This window comes from Delphinus delphis, chromosome 1, assembly GCF_949987515.2.
Source record: "Delphinus delphis chromosome 1, mDelDel1.2, whole genome shotgun sequence".
Classification (NCBI taxonomy): Eukaryota; Metazoa; Chordata; class Mammalia; order Artiodactyla; family Delphinidae; genus Delphinus; species Delphinus delphis.
This window is the reverse complement of record NC_082683.1, coordinates 142,712,898-142,730,234: the sequence shown is the minus strand read 5'-3', so window position 1 is coordinate 142,730,234 and position 17,337 is coordinate 142,712,898. Positions and strand designations below refer to the sequence as shown.

General features: G+C 44.0%; 1 protein-coding gene across 1 annotated transcript in view; it reads right to left on the bottom strand.

Moving 5' to 3' along the window:
- Positions 1–874: 874 nt before the first annotated feature.
- Positions 875–17,337, bottom strand: part of PTPN14 (protein tyrosine phosphatase non-receptor type 14) — a 167,485-nt gene continuing 151,022 nt past the window's right edge. Inside the window, exons 16-19 of the mRNA XM_059994843.1 lie at positions 14,741–14,869; positions 12,085–12,319; positions 8,245–8,408; positions 875–3,571 (exon numbers count right to left, since the gene is read on the bottom strand). Of these exons, the coding sequence (XP_059850826.1) occupies positions 3,443–3,571; positions 8,245–8,408; positions 12,085–12,319; positions 14,741–14,869 (657 nt within the window). The 3' untranslated portion in view covers positions 875–3,442. The remainder of the gene's footprint in view (positions 3,572–8,244; positions 8,409–12,084; positions 12,320–14,740; positions 14,870–17,337) is intronic.

Here is a 17,337-nt window from a genome sequence, read left to right as displayed (position 1 = left end):
CACTAAGTAAGAGCATGATGAGTGTCTGATAAAATCCATAGGCAATAAAATAAAACACAGTTGCAGAAGTATCTTTGGTAAAACAAGAGGAAACTATTCCCACAAAGAGCCACCTTAAGAGCCCAACAGTAATTACTTGGTGCTTCTGGAAATTTCTTAGTCTGGGATCCTGACAGTTACTCCCGACACAAAGGAGGAATGAAGGGTAGATTAACACTAAGATGGCTCAGACTCAATCCCCAACCCTTGAGTCTAAGCTCCCTGGCACACATCTTAGAAGGTCCCTGCATTTGCCCACCCCCTGACCTCAAGCGATTGACAGGTCTACCCCCGCCCAAAGAAAATCAATAACCATACCCACTTTCTCCATCCCACGCACCACTGGAAGTGGGGAAGAGAGATTCAAAAGCACATTCTGCTTTGTGACTCTGGACACTTCGGGCCCACATGTTGTGTTCCATAACCCCTGGGCTGAGGTCAGCTAATACAGACTGTATATCAAGAAAGGATGGCCTGCCTAGGAGAATCCAAAGTGCTCTCTGCAAAGAGTGACTCCAAGCCCCAGGAGATGGCCCACTCAAGTGAGGCAAGGGTTGCCGTAGCAAGGCAGTGAGTTCACAAAAAGCGCTTAAAGCCCAAGGAACCCAGTAAAGCACAACAGGATACGGTTCGGCTTTTCAAACAGGCTTAGCTCAGCTCAAGGATGAAGACGTCAAACTCAGCCCCTCTGGTTCAGGCACCACGGTAAACAAGGATGAACACTGGGTCAATATATCCAAATGGGAGTGGATGAAAGAAACAAAACATTTCAACTGGAAAAACTTCAAAACCAGAGGCCTGAAAGTGTTGGATGGCTTTGTTGTAAGATGGTATCTTTTTTTTTTTTTCCCCTCCATTTTTAATTTTCTCCCTTCAAGTCGAAACTGTAGCAACAGACCCTGATAGCTCCAGCTTCAGACTTGATACATCGTCAGGAACTCACTCCAAAAGCTCTAACTAGATAACTAATTTAATACACTTTGCTTCAAGGTTTATTCCTTGGCTTGCTTCCCAGATATAAAGCATCTCTGGGCAATTATTATGCAGATGCCACTGAAAGGACTTCAAATGGCTGCTGCTAATTTAACAGGAGATAGGTTGGCATTTACTGGAGACGTGAAAAGGAAGGCAAAATGGGCTCAAGGGCGAAAAGCATTTGTTTTTAAAAACAAAATATGGGGAATCACTTTTAAATGTTTTCCTTTGAGTTTCAATACAACCTCTGGCTAGGAAATTGGATACTGAACCTACTTCTTTGCATTTTGTGCGTTCATGAATATTCCCAGAGCACCAAGTGGCAACAGTGGATGAGTTGAAAGGAGGGCCGTGAGTGATGAGCTCAGAGACAGCAGATCTACACGCTGCCCACATGAGACATTTTAACACCCCACACTGGGGCCTGAGAGACAAAGAGAAATACCGATGTGGTTCCTCAAACAATAAACCAGTAACGGCAGACCAACTGTTAAAACATCCCTAACAGCAGAATATCCCAAGGATGGGAAGTCCCTAAGGAAATGGAAACAATACCTCTTCGCTTGCCGATGACCCAATTTCTGAGCGTCTCCTAGTGAGGGTTACGAGCTGTGATCCACTGAAAATACACGTCATACTAGTGGTTTTCTTTTTCAGATCACGCAGCACAATTCCAGAATCTATGGCGCTCAGCTGAAGTTCTACTCCTTGACTGATTCTTTAGACCTTGGAAGAGAAGGTAGGAGGCCCTCCATCGCCAGATACTGAGTCCAAATACAGAGAACCACCACTCTAACACCTGGCCAGATGTGAAACCAAGTTGATTCATACCCCAAAGTAGTTCATCAGGAATCTGCTTCCGCACCCGCCTGTTGTGGTGACCGGAAGCCACAAAGGCACACTCTTTCTGGTCGACTGGATGTCATTCTTTCTTTATATTTGCACCTCAGGAGGAAAAAAAAAAGGGAGCAGTGGAAGAAGGCATCATGGAACACCCGCAAAAGTCAATTTTAAGAACAAAGCCACAATTAAAAGTTGCATCAAGAAAAACTAGACAGTAGAGGGGAAAATTCCCCAGAAGTCAGCAGGAGGGAAACTGTGCAGAACATGATTTATTATGTACTAACCTACAAAATTCAGAAGGACAGTGGCCAGTGAAGGCCCAGAAGGAGACGAACTGAGGGCAGGGTTAATACCACAACTGACCAGAGTGGGCTGTATGGAGAAAAGGAAAGCAGCACAAATCTCACCGTCTTTCAGCAGGTGGGCCAAGCTTTGGACTGCAAGGTCCTGGGTGGGCTTAGTTCTGCTCCTGCAGGCCAAAGGCTGGAGATGCTTAGCAGCACAGCGGGGATAACACTTGGGGTGGCTCCTGGCAGGGCCCCTGCCCCCTGAGTGCCAAAGAGCCCCCATACATCAGCTTTCCCAACCGCTTCCTTTATAACCTTTCCATGGCACCCAGCACCTTGACCTTCAGATCCCCGTCAGCACACGCTTCATATTTAAGTAAGAAACAATATCAAGGGCCTGCATGTCTCCTCTCTCTTCCACACTGGTCTGTTATCTTCTCTCAATCAGGCAAGAAGCCTAGCCGCACAGACGGCCTGGCCCAGGGCCTCGGAGGCCACCAGATTAGGGTCCACTGAGCCAACAGGGAAAAGCAGCAAATATCAAGGGTGCAGTCTCCAGCAGGGGAACAGGCTCCAGAGCCCAGAATAAGGAGTGGTTGAGAAAGATACAACACAGAGTCCTCGTTCTTCCCGGGCAATGGCAATCACTGCATTGGAAAGGGAGCATTTCCTCTAGCTGGTCCTGTCTTTAACTCAAGCCTGGGAGGAAAAAAGAGACTACTGAGGGAGAGGGCAAAAAGGGGAAAGGGAAGGAACTGCCCATCAAGCCGCAGGAGCCCCCAAATATAAGAAAAGAGTGTTGTTCTTCTCCTTCAGGAAAGGGCCTTAGCCCTTATCTTTTATATTTTAGGATGAACTCATTTTCTTGCCATCTTTGATTTGGACGTGAGCAATGAGGCTGACAAATTTCAGGGCTGGTTACAAATCTGGCTGCAACTTCACTAGAGATGTGTTCCCTTATGCCTCTGTCCCCCAAATAATCCACCAGGCAACCCTCCCTACTGACCTATTACAATGCAGATCAGTCAAAATGTGGTTCAGAGGAAAAGTACTATATTATTGTGAAAACTGCATTACGATGATTCACAAAAGTTATTCCAAAGGGGGAAAAAATAAATTATCTCCTATAAAATAATACACGATGTTTGTGAACGATCCGGGCGCTCCTGTCTTCAGGGAGCCCGTGACCTGCCTGCTCCGGCCATCCGCGCCCTGCCGGGGGAGCAGATGTTGTCTGGAGGTGCGTCCCCATCTGGAAGATGGGGCTGGCCGCCTCTTCCAGGAGCTGAAGCCGGGGGTTAAATGAGTCTGGAGTTCTGGAGGAACTGGATGAGGACCTGGTAGACAAACTTGTACTGAGCGATGGTCTGGATCATAAACATCCTCTGCTCCCTGAGGAGCCTCAGCATCATGGGCACTTCCACCTTCTGCAAGAAAAGAGAAGAAGATCCTGAGATGGGGCGGGGCGGGGCGGGGCGGGGGGCATCCCTTGGTTCCTTCCTCATTCCCTCATCCAGGAAGCATTCACTTGCTGCCCCTGTGCAAGTAGAGGAGAAAGCCAAAGACAGCCCCCTCTAGGTTATCCCAGTCAAAGACCCTAACAGTAACTGGAGAAGCTGGTCGTCGTGTACCGCTGGTGTGATATTTTAACTACAGACCAGTCCACTAGAGAAAACACAGAGGCTGGAGTTAAACCCGATTTGGTACTCTTAACCCTACCATGACCCAATGGTAGGATTTAAGCCCTTTCTGGGTCTTCGCCTCTTCATCTGTAAAATAAGGATAATGATGCTTTCCTCCAATGGCAGTGTGGCCTTGGCCAAGTTAGTGACATTTCCTCGGCAGTAACACAGGGTGATAAACAGTACCCTCCTCAGAGGATCAGATGAAGAAATACATGTAAAGCATTTAACACAGTGTCTGGCACACAGTAGGCTCTTAATAAAGACTACTCACTGTCTCATTAATATTAATGAAATAAGAACACGCATGCTCATCCTGCTACCCCACAGGATCGCAGGCATAACCAAGTGAGATAATTTACGTGTAAACCTTTAAAACATCAAAGCACAATCTCTGGGCACCAGTCACGCATGTTTGGAGTGAAAGTCTTTAACTAACGATATCTTGAGTATTAAATGAGATTGCCAATGTGTAAATTCTTTGAAGATCTCCAATGGAAAGGAATTAATACGGCGGATCATTGGTGCCACGGTGTCCCCTCACTTGTGTCACTTCCATCCCCCTGGACCAGCCAAGGCAGAAGCACCATGGAATCAATGTACCATCATGGCCTTGGTATACTTCCCCCTGCTCTGGGAGCCCTTAACCCAGGCAAACGACCACACCCACGAACTCAGCACGGACTGAGCAAGCATCAGAAATAAAATAATAAGAACTCAGCTGTATGTCTTTTCTTACTTTACTTTCAAGTCATTTCAGCTATTTCCAAACTTTGTGTAGCTGCAATACCATACATGCCATCCTGTTTAGTCACGCTTCTCCAAAACTAGTTAAGTAACGCACACCACAGATTTAAAAGGAACAAGTCCCTGGTAATACGCAAAGAGAAAAAGGCATGTGAATCCTTAAACTATCAGTCAAAATACAGAGCCTAGACCATAAGCTTCTGATGGTAACTAGTGGGTCTGTGCCTAAACTCTACTCCAGAGTGACTGACATCATGATACACAACACAGAGCACCTAATAATGAACTTAACATAATGCATGATAAGCATTACTCTGTGTTGGGCACTGAATATAAGGATAGAATAAGGCTGCTCCTACCTCATACCCATCAAAGGCTTTGACAAGAGAGGCAGGGTCACACAGAAGCTAAGAGGTCATCTCCCTGTGCCTCAGTTTCTCTTTGTTAGATGAGGGTACTAACAGAACCTCTCTCGTAGGGTCACTGTGAAGGCTACGAGCTGTAAGGCTCTTGAAATAGTGTTGGCACATGGTAAACACTACATACACGTTAGCTGTGGTTATTATAGTATTTTCATTCTCCTCATCATCACAACCACCACCACCTCCCCCGCCACCATCTCCTTTACCTCGACCATCTCCTCCACTTCCATCTCTGCCATCACCACTATCATTCATGGTCATTACCATCTCCATAGCCTGTAAGACTCAGCCCCTCAGGCTGACTCAAGGACAGTATACTAGGTGATATAGGGCAGTTTGGAGACAAGACAAAGTTCCCCCTGGTCCTCAATGAAAGAATCCTTCAGCTTGCCTTGAAGATGCACTTCCACAGGCTCTGCTGCCCACCGTCCCTAACCCAAGGAATCCGGAGGCAGCTGGCGCTTGCTCCATCTTGCTTAGAAGACGTCCCTCCCACCCCCCCACTCTACGAAGGAGGGATAACCAATTCAGAAAAGCAGCAAGATCAAGACATCTTGCTCTTTGGCTAGTGAGAACCTGACCTTTTGTAATTTAACTAATCTGGGACAGGTGGTCAAGAGAGTATCACAAACCATGAAACTGGTGCGTTTTGAAAACAAATGTATGGGCATTAAAATGTCATAGCTAACATTCAGTGACCAAAAGCAACAGGGCACAAAGAAGCTTCTCAGGGCAGCCCAGGAGAATCCCCTCGCAGCGGCCCGACTTCACGGTTAAGCATCTTTGCTCCAGGAAAAAGAAAAGGCATTTCACTGACAAAATTAAAACTCTATGGATTATAGACTAAAACATAAAGTATCCTAAATCCAGAAGCCATGGAAAGAAGATGGGAAAGTTTAGACGGGAGAAAAATGGGACAACCAATTTTATATTGATTTAGCAAAATCTTTTGTTTAAAAAACAAAGAAACATGGTCGCACTCCTCTTCTAAAATAAGGGTTTGAATTTTACTAGCCAGGTCTGAAGCAGAACAAGTAGAGACCTCTTTTCTCCCTAGCCGGCTACCAATAGCAATTATGGGAAATGGGACAGATAAGGCTGGCTACATGTGCTAGGGGAAGGGAAGTGAAAACTATGAGTCATCTTGCTATCTTTGAATATCAATGGGAACAGAAGTCCTTTTTGGACTGACCACATTCCAGTTAAATGTTCTGGCATGCAACTGGGCATTGAGGAAATCTGCTATGTCTGGATACACCATAGAGAATTTAATCACCCTGAGCCCTCACCAAGTCCCCTCAAGGCCCCGGTGGCTGAACCCCTTACTCTGTACCACGCTGGCTCTGACATCTGTTATGTTCCACTGGGCCAGTGACATCTGGTGATCGATGAGCCTTCATGTCATCGTATGACTGAGGCTCAGCCTTTGATGGGTCTCCAAAGAGCTCTCAGAACACAGCGATCCTTCATGTCAGACCAGACTGACAAAACCGCTTCTCAAGTTGAAAAGGAGGAAGGGGGAACAGAGGAAGAGCACATGGGGAATGCAGAAAAGAAGGGGAATCTGGCGAAGAAAGTGACATGAGGAAAAGATCTCTAAGTGGGGAGGGGTTGATGCAGCCCTTCTTCCTCCCCAGGAGCCCACTGGTGCTGCCAGCGGAGCTCGGATATGCGTGAGCCACACGTACCCGGATTCCACTGCATCTTAGTCTACCTTCCCGCAGTGAGCGGATCTGGGACTCAGTGGCGAGCTATTCACTCTACTAGAAACTCCTAGAGACTTCTAGTAGTGACAGAGAAGCAGACAATCAGGAAATCTCATGCGAGACAAAACGATAAAAGCTCACAGAAGATGACGAGATTTCTGTTACGTAGACTCAAGTGATTCCATGATGGGCATTTTGTTCCCCAATAGAATGTTTGTTTGTTTGAACAATAGGCCACATGTGATATAACTCCTCTTCTACTTTTTAGCAGCACAAACATTCATATGTACAGACTGAAAGTTTCCAAAATTAACCTTTCATAGGCAGGGAACTTAAAAATCCTTTGAACATATTTAAACTTGGCATTTATCGTTTTCCGAGAAGTTTGAATATAACAAACTCCATGGGGCAATATTTAATCTGATCTTCAAACCATTGAGTAAATACATATATTGTTATATAAATTCCTTCACAGAACATGCATTATAACATCCTGATTTTAAAACTATCACACCACTTCAAAAGTTTCCTTTGATTCTCCAAGCTGTACAATTCGTAAATTGAACAAGAATCAAATGACACTTGGCATTTGGAGGCAGAGTGAAGACAGGAAATAACTCAGGGCCAGGAGGTGAGAGACCTCACTTCAAACCTTGGCACCACTGCTTAAGGGCCACCTGGCACTGGACAAGCCACTAGATTGTTTCTGGACCTCAGCATCCTCATCTGTAAAACAGGAACGGGACGTGTGTTGCTAGCGGTGATTAAAGAACCTAAGAAAAAAAAAGTGAAAGCCATCTAAAACCCCCTGTGAGAATAGAAGGCAGGAGAATTGTTCTTTCGCCTTTGATTGCTATTTGTCTCATCTCTACAAAATCAAAAGCCCCTCGGTGTAACTCCCTGACCTACAGCAAGAAGGGAATGCCACACACCGTGTGGGCACAAATTCAGCTGCAGCCCGCGTCTATGGGAGAAAAGCTGGGCCTCGAGCCTCAGCAGAGGCAGACCACGTCTGTGCCCTCGGATTACCTACCCGGCTCTGCTACACATCACTGCCAGTCTAGACAAGAGCAAAGAGTCCCCTCAATAAAACTCCGCACTAAAGGATGAAAAACGTGTTTAAAGTACACACATTTTCACGTAGGAGTTAAGCCAGAACACATCCCAGAAATGCAAGACGCATCTATACTATATGCGACCCCATAACCCACTGTGGAAAATTACCTACAATAAAACCAGACCTTCTGTGAAACAGTGCAGACTTCTGGGAGTTGATGCCAGCAAAGATCAGATTTTCTAAATGTTGCCTCTCTCACAGTTTCAACTCTTTTTCTATATTATCGGGGTCTCTACACAGAGCAGTGAAAGGCAAAAGATCAGGAAGGCTGTGAATGTCAGAGTCCAACTAGGAATCATGGGTCTGGAAAACTCTCGTCAGGAGAGAGGACATTAAACAGTGGAAATAGAAGGGTACAGGTGAAGGTTTGGCCATGGTGTAGATTGGTCCCCAAGGTGGAGGATTCAGAAGCCCAGAATGACTTACTTCATTATGCTCCAGGCAGTAGATCATCAGCTCAGAAAGGATGACCACGCCGGTCCTTCCCACCCCAGCACTGCAGTGGACCACTATCGGGGGGTGCTGGTTCTTGGTGCTTTCCAACATGCTGTTGGTATGGCGACGGACCGACTGGATCTCCTCCAAGTAGGCTGCAAGACAACATGCAAATCTTGTCACTGATGTCCTGCATCGCTTTGCATACAAGTGAGGGGAAAAAAAACTGACTGAATTTTTTTTTTTAAGTGACAATAATTTACACTACTTACAAGACACTAATTATTTGGCTGGTACCCACTCTACAGTCCTGGATCCAGAAAGGACCAGCTGGGAGTCAATTAGTCCATGGGAGAATTTGTTCTTTAAATTAAATAGTTCTTTTTAAAAAATTAAATTCTGTCTTCCCCTCTGCAAATCCCAAAGTCCCCCAAGCAGATGATTCTCGACATTACTTACAGCAATTCCTACTATTAACAGACTGGGATCAGACACCAGCTAGGTCCCCTTGAAATGCCCGCCTGTCAGAGCCAATTTCTGGTGGGAAAAGCGTCCATCTGTCCTCTCTTCCTTCCCCTCACTGAATGAGTGAATGTCAGCTGAGGCTTGACTCCATTTTTAGATTATAAAATAGACTTTGGGGAGCCTGGTTTTCAGCTTGGATCCCATGTGGTTATGTGAGTAGCTCAAGATAACCCCCCTTTCCTGGAGGCAACATGTGGGTAGGGTGTGTGCCACGTGCCCCGTCAACATCTGCTTAGCCCCACAGGGCTGTGCGGGAGACTGTTCACTACTCCAACTGGGCACAAACTGAAAATTGCTCAACCCAAGCCTTAAGGACTATTTTTTTTAATGGTCATGAAAAAAAGGAAAAGTATATAAATGTAATCCCCAAACAATCCAAGAACCGGAAAAAGTCAATTAGTAACTGAGATTTCATAGTAGCTAGTTCAGGGGAGAAGCAGATTTGAAGCTTCCTGATACTCAGAAAATCTCATCCCAGTGCAGCAGTGTAAAACCAAATGAGGAGAAAAACTCAAACTGCTTAAGAGAAAACAGCATTCAAACCATTCTCATAATATTTTATAATTAATTTATTTATTTATTTATGTTTGGCTGTGTTGGGTCTTCGTTGCTGTGCGCGGGCTTTCTCTAGTTGCTGCGAGAGGGGGCTACTCTTTGTTGTGGTGCGCAGGCTTCTCACCGCGGTGGCTTCTCTTCCTTGCGGTGCATGGGCTCTAGGCGTGCGTGCGGGCTCAGTAGTTGTGGCTCACGGGCTTAGTTGCTCTGAGGCATGTGGGATCTTCCCCGACCAGGGCTCGAACCAAGGTCCCCTGCATTGGCAGGTGGATTCTTAACCACTGCGCCACCAGGGAAGTCCCCATTCTCGTAATTTAAAAGCACCTGTTTACACGCAATGACTAGGAACTCCAATTTCTTTTATAACCTTATTTAATTAGTAATCTGAAATAGTTTACCCAAATAAACGTTTACTACCATCACCATCACCACCACTAATAATGTAAAATGAGATAGAACAAAACAAAAGAGGGAAGGCAATCTGAGGTGACTAGATAAGATAGTTGCTATTGGTACCAACATGAGCTAAATACTGAGCATGGAATTCCTTTCACAATTTTTTTTTCCAAAGGGGAAAAGACACTAGGCAATAACATTTTCTGACGGCAGGCAATGTTCACATACAAGAGACTAGGTTTTTCTTGTGCTAAATTTAAGGAGAGAAGTAAAAGGAATATTGATCAATAAAGCTGATGCCACCGTCAAGGGGAATTTCATGAAACACAGAGAAATTAGATTTAAGCAGATTCTTCCTCCTGCAATCATATTAATAAAGTTCCTTAAGGTGGAACTCAGTGAAGCCCTCTGGAAGACAGTTTGACCCAGTTCCTCTGCATCCAAGTAATCTCATTTAAACACAAACAAAAATCTCCTAAAATTCTTAAAAACCTAAAGAGCCAACATTTCTAAGACCCTGCTCAGCACACTTGTCCTGAGTTTCTTAGAAAGGTAAATTAATAAACACTGTTTAAAAATATTCTCTATATTTTTCAGTAATTTAGACGGGCTGTCCTTAAATTGGTTCTGATTTAAAAGATTTGATTGTAATTTTAACCATCTCATAAAACCTTTTATCAGATCTGTTAGCCAGTCATCAAACGGATCTACCTTTATTGTTTCCATTTTCTGAGTCTTGCTTCTAATAAAGCAATTAGCAAAACAGTACCAGAAAGGAAGAAAAAGAACACTGTTATGAGGAAAGAAAGCTCTGCAGAGGTCACTGTGCTCATTAATATTTTGAGCTGCAGGTAACTGTTTGACCTCAGGCCAGCCACCAACCTGCTCTAGGTCTCATTCTAGATCCTTTGATTCCAATCATCTTTCTTACTCTCAGTGTCCGACTCCTTAAGAACCATCATCACTTGAATGAAAAATGAAATAGCTGCATTGATAAATAAGTGTGCATCAGAATCTTTCTGTTGGAACTTGTGAAATGGTACTTCAGGTACTTGAAAACCTATTCTCTCTTCTCTCCCCCACCCCTCCTACTCTAAATGAATATCAAAATAAAAATCAAGGTTTTGACATTCTCCAACCTCCCTTTGTTGTGGCCATAGGTCTTCTGCCAGCTGGTGAGTCAACAGCATAGCAGGTGTAGTAAATCTGCAAGGCACCCTCAGGCCTCCTTCCTAGCTGGGTGAGGAAAGAGTAGGGTTTCCCGCAAGCGCAGGATGTTCAGGCAAGTCTGTAGAAGGGAAGGAGGCTGCTGCAGCCATCACCAAAAGCATCAGATCTCACCTCCGGACAGTGATCACCGGCCTGTCTTCGTCATGAGACCGCAAGAGCCTTTAAAACAAAGACTGCTTCATTTCTGCGTTCTAAGAGCCCAATTCAGTGCCTGGCACTGGTGGACACACACCCAGTTTTTGGCCTTACAAATAAAGTACTGCATACAATCTGGATGAATTAGTTTCTAAGATAACCATAGCTTGAAAACTACACATAAACTAATGAATCCAAAAATGACAGTTTCAAATACTACAAGTTGATTTCAATAATTCTTAGTATGTTTAATCGTAGGTATGAGAAACTACTAATTGGGATTGACTGCTGTAGGAAATACAGGGCTTCCGAGATACAAATTTTCATGAGAAACTTTTGAAGTTGTTTTTTCTATATTTTATTGCTTTGTGTTTCTGTTTTTTTGGTTGTGGTAAAATACACATAACATAAAATTTACCATTTTAATCATTTTAGTGTACATTACATTAAGTGTACAGTGGCATTAAGTATATTCATAGTGTTGTGCAAGCATTACCACTATCCACTTCTAGAAATTTTTCATTGTCCCAAACAGAAACTTTCTGTCCATCAAACAGGAACTTCCTATTCCCCTTCCCCCTTGCCCCTGGTAACCTCTATTATACTTTCTATCTCTATGAAGTTGCCTATTTTGGATAACTCATGTAAGTGGAATCACACAACATTTGTCTTTTTGTGTCTGGTTTATTTTATTTAGCATAATGTTTTCAAGGTTCAGACACGGGACGTGTACCAGAATACTAAAGGTCTAAATCAAGGTAGAACCAATTAGTTTACCACATTAGCTCATCTGCATACATGGTAAAGAGAATATGATAAATGCCATGTATTAGTCTTCTCTGTTCTACACATACTACTGAAGTATTGTATACTGAATGTTGTTAATACTTTTGCCACTTAAGAGAAAGTAGACTCTCTTTCCATTTCACCTCCAACTGATAAGACCATTATTACTGTTGGTAAAACCCCGACAGGGAAGAAGAGACTTACACAAAAATCCTTGAACATCCTCTGGGCAGCCGTGATCTGGCCAATCAGTATATTGCAAATGCCACACTGTCCTTTCCTGCCCGGACAAAAGGTGCTTGACCTTCAAGCCTGTGGTTGCATAGCAACCGGAATCTGTTCGGAACTTTGTGGTGACCTTGAACTTGCCATAGGTGGCTGAGCTGTGCTTGGAACCCAGTTTGGGCCAATATCGGTGGCTCTTGGTTCGTCCGCCTTCCTGAATCAGACACAGAAGCAGAATTGGACATGAGTCAGGGGAAGCTCTTATCCTCTTAATCTTAAAATCTAAGGACAGCGGAAAACTTGAATGGCTTCTAAGTCACTGACTCAGTAGCATCATTCAGTGTCTATCCCAGAGTAGATACCCATATATTTTAGCTAACACCAATAATAAGATTTACCACACAGTTACATCAATGGTAAAATTTGAAGGTTCACAACTGGGCTGCAGTTGAATGTTAGAGAGAAGAGCCAGGGTGAAGACCAGAGGCGGGAACAAGCTAGGTGTGTTCAAGAAACAGAAAGGTCTTCAGTGTGGACGCCAGAGAGGAGGTTAGAAGGCTTCCTGGTCCACGGTAGGGCATTTGGATTTCACCCCACGGTCAGTGGGAAGCCATCCAAAGGTGATGAAGTGACCTTAAGCAGAGGAGCGACAGATCCCAGTAATCGTTCTAGGTCACGCTTCTCACGTCGGATGCTCGGCCCTGGGCTCTCTCTGTTACACCCCACCGGCCACTGACACTGTCTTTACCATCTCGTGTCAATCTCACGTTTTTTTCAGCCTGACCCATTTGTTTTAGTTCCATTGACAACTGAAGCAGAGGAAAACTGGCGTTACCCCTCTTCTCTCTCCCTTAATTTTATAATCTTTTCTGGGGGTATGCATTCTCAACCATTTACAAAATGGGGTCTATTTTAAAGTTTTGCACAGTTTTGATATCATAGGAGTGGGAGCGGGGGTGGAAGAGATGGCAGCTTAGAAGGGGACCCAGCAGAAGCGGGTGGTGCGAGAGAAGAAATGCCCAGCGCACGGAGCTGGGGGAATGAGTGGCAAGTGAAGGCTGGCCTGCTCACAAAGCAATACAGCTTTGGGTGACACAAGTAATCTTGCCCTGGTTCTTTGGGTTGAATTGAGTCTTCTTAAATTTGAAGCACACCTGCCTCTTTTATTTAACCATCCTGTGAAAGGAGGTTTATCTGAGGCCTTTAATTTATATAACTGCTGAGTACCTACATCAATTACAGATTTCAAAAGACTGTAAGTCTCTGGCTGCCTCACAGATCACTGGATTTTGTTCCTAAGACTGGTCCCTTCTTGTCACTCAGGTTTTAGCTCAAATGCAACCTCCTCAGAGGGCCCCGGGCTGCAGTCTAATCTAAAGTAGCCCCACAGTCACCCTCCATTCCATTACTGGTTTCATTTTTTTTCCATGGCACTTAGCACTATCCGAGCTGACTTTGTTCACGTTTTACTGTAAATCCCACTGGGATGTAAGCTCCCTGGGGACAAGGGTCATGCCTGTTGTGTTTACCCTGGGGTCAGCACAGATGCTAAGTACACTGTTTTAAGTTGAATGAATCCCTCCCAAGGATGTAATTCGATAAAGTTATAAAACTAGAGATTTCCAGGAACATTTACTCTTTGTGGGAAGGTGGGACAGAAGGTCAGCCTAGAGAAGTACAACTGGCCTGAAAGAGACCAAAGTCTTTCATCACTACCTTCTAATGGGCTGTTCTGGAAAGCATCTGCTCAGAAGAGTTAAGGAAGGGAACATGACTTTTTTTGTTTCCAGTTCTTTCTGTTCCCCGTCCTTTTAAAGTTGTTAGGAAAGGGATATGCAATACCATACATACGGTAAGAAACAAACAAACAAACGAACAGAAAACTCTTTTTCCTTAAATGACTTCAAAACGTAAGTTAAAATTTAATGAAAGGAACAAAAGGAAGTGGTTAAAATAAAATTAAAATAAAAAATCGAGACTGTGACAAGAGAAGAAACCCAAAACGTCTTCCCCCAAAGACAGCAAGCTCCCAAGCGAACTGCTAGACGGAACGGGGGTATATGCCAGTTTTTGGAACACCACGTAGACTTCTCTAGTTACAAGGGAAAAGCTATGTTTGACTTGGCAAAGGAAGAAAAAGATTTTTTTTTCCTCTCCCCAAAGAAAGAGGCCTCTACAGGAACAACAGCTCTGGTCTCTTTTCAGCTGATAAGCAGGAGGGCATGGGAGCCGGCCACGCCCGGGGTTGGGAATATATGCCGATTTACCCAGAGCAGCCCCAAAGTTCTCAAACTCCAGCGGAAAGATCATTGCTTTGCTTGGCACACAGAAGTGAGCTGGCTGAACTGAAGTTTGGTTCTTTTTTGTTTGTTTGTTTAATTTTAGTTCATGGTGATCCAAGGAAAAGAGTTAAGAGCTGGATAAAAATGGGGCATAACAATAAATTATCTTTGGAAAACAAAACAAACCTACATGCAAGTAAGGAGAGGAAAGAGATGCACGTCAGAGAGAGAAGGATTTGCAGAGAAATGGTGCTGCCGGAAGGAGGATGAGGCAGCAAAGTCGTAGACACAAAGCCCATCTTCTGCCCCCCGCCCCCGCCGGGACAGATGGCTGTACGGCCATTCCCCCTTACCTCCTCTGCGGTGACCATGGCGATCACATTCGCTCCCTGCTCCCACACCATCTGCCAGAAGTCATGGCACGTGTGCGGCAGAGGCCCCTGAGTGGCGATGTAGTGCCATTCTGCCCCACCAACCACCACCTGGAAACCAAGGCAAGCGTTAGTGAATAAACCCCAAATCCAGGACAGAGTTACATGCTGACCACGGGTCCTTTTGTAGCCACCTGCAAACCTTGAATAATATTTTTAGGCCAAATGTGTTAGTGCTATCATCGAAAGCCCTGACACCATGGATGGCTAGTGACATCCATGCTCACATGAAAATACTTTTTGCCACTCAAGCTTATTACAATATACCTCATCATTTTTGGTCTACAACCCACAGTAATTATGTACAAACCAGTGCATATTAAAAACATATATATAAAACATATATATATATATATATATACCCACATATACAATATTACATGAATATATGTATATAACCTAACAACTTGTTACAGAAATAATAGTTATGTTTCCAATGTGCAATGTACTGGTAATTGCCATTCTCTTCTCCTTTTTCTAGTCTATTCCATTAAAAAAGAAAAGAAAACAAAACAAAAAAACCCCAACTGCTCCCGACTACTAAATTGATTTCATATACCACTACCATATTGCAGTCCCCAGTCTGAGACACAGTACTCCATGACATCCTTTTAAATAATAGAAAAATCTACCATGGAATAACACCCCTTTGGGAGCAATGTCTTTCTACCACTGCCCTGGTTATGAAGTGTATCCTAAACCTCTGTTGTACCCGCTACTCTGTACCACATACAGTAGAGGTATCGTGAATGTACTTAAGCCAACAGTACGTGATATTTTATCATCACCTTCCCCTCGTACAATACCACAGCATCCAGCTGAACTTTGGAGTCATGAGATGATTTTGGATAATAAAATCATGACCCCACACAGCTCAGGGTGCTCTTGGGAGGATAATTCTGCAGCTATAAATATTAGCAGCAGAGACACATCAATAAAAAGTCACGCCTCAAGTGTGAAAGCTCGTGCCATCAGGGTGAAATGGTGGCCTTTGGAGGGGTTCTTTCTGGGTTTGCCTCCATTCCTGTGCCTTGATACTGCCAAGTCAGGCCCCCTTACACATTCACCAGTGGGGATCTCAAGATGGTGCTAGGGGCGAAGAAGTGATCACTTTTTGAAACTTTTTCTCTCATTTATTTTATGAAGCTATACACTAACTTGATTCAAACAAAAACAATGTCAGTTATTGTCTCGTTACACAAGGCATGTTTAGGTCAAAGCTGGCAAGCAAAATCCATTTTCCGAGTACTGGTGGGAGATAACACTCGTACATTTGCTGGCCGGCTGGCTAGGAGTTTGGCTTATCTGTGGAACTGTGATTTTAAACATCAGCCTCTCTGGCACCCTACAATATAGGAGCCATAAATACTTCCAGAGTATGCTGCTGCCTGGGGCCTTTCAGCGTATTCCCAAGTATTGACAGGAGGGTATTAAAAACTGCATTAAAAACACAACCACCAAAGCTACTGAGGTAGATTTCACAGATGTGATTCCACGTCTGGAGCAAATAAATCTCTGTTCTGTGTTCACGGCTGCTTGGAACCCAGGGAGAAAACATTGGCAAGACATATAACTCTACTCCAAAATCACAAGGACAAGTTCTTGCAAGCTCTCTGGGTCTATTAAACACACCCATGTCTAACCCGGATCCACAAGATGAAATGTGGGCCTCAGAGAATATGGAGGAAGGGATGGAAGGGATGTTAAGAACACCCACTGGGCACAGCGCATGCAGACTGACAGCTTTTTCCAGAGAGCAGATGGAAAATGGGGGAGGCGTTCTGGCCAAAAGAAGAAGATAGTATATTGCAGCCGTGGAAGATTTTCTCAGACAGTCTAGCAAGATGCAGCCGTGTGATCTGCATCTTTGCATGCATTATTTTGGTCATTGTTTCGTTATCTAAACTAAACCCATGAAATTCACCACCGTCAGTTTCCTTCAGAGTTTCCTGGGGCTCAGTTTTTACTGTTTCATTGTTTTGAGAGTTCTCACTCTGAAAAATAAGAGTAGAATACACAATATGATCCATGAGGGTTGACGCCATCCTATTTCCTTGGACAGGACTTTCTGACACTTAAAAAACATATGTGGTTATCTATGCTGGGTGAACAAAAACACTACACCCAACCATGGTACACTTCCCATATTCTGTATCAAAACCATTAGAACTGATAACATAGGCCAGACATCTGGCTGTATTTTAAAGGCTCAAAGGAACCTACCTATAATTTGGCTACGGTTGAAAAGTCCAATGAAGAAAGGAAATAATGCCAGACACAGATTTTCTAAGGTTATTGATCACAGCAGACTAGGAATCTGAACCTTGTATTGTTTTGAAAAGCGTCCTGTAACAACTGTTAACAATTATACTAATACAATTCCCATTAGTACACAGATCATTCCCCTACTTCAGAGGTCAGAGCAAATGGTGACATTCTAAACAAACGTGTTCTGTCATTAGGAGCCCTGAGGAAGGTAAGCTATTTAGGAAACACTTCACTGCATGCACACATGTATC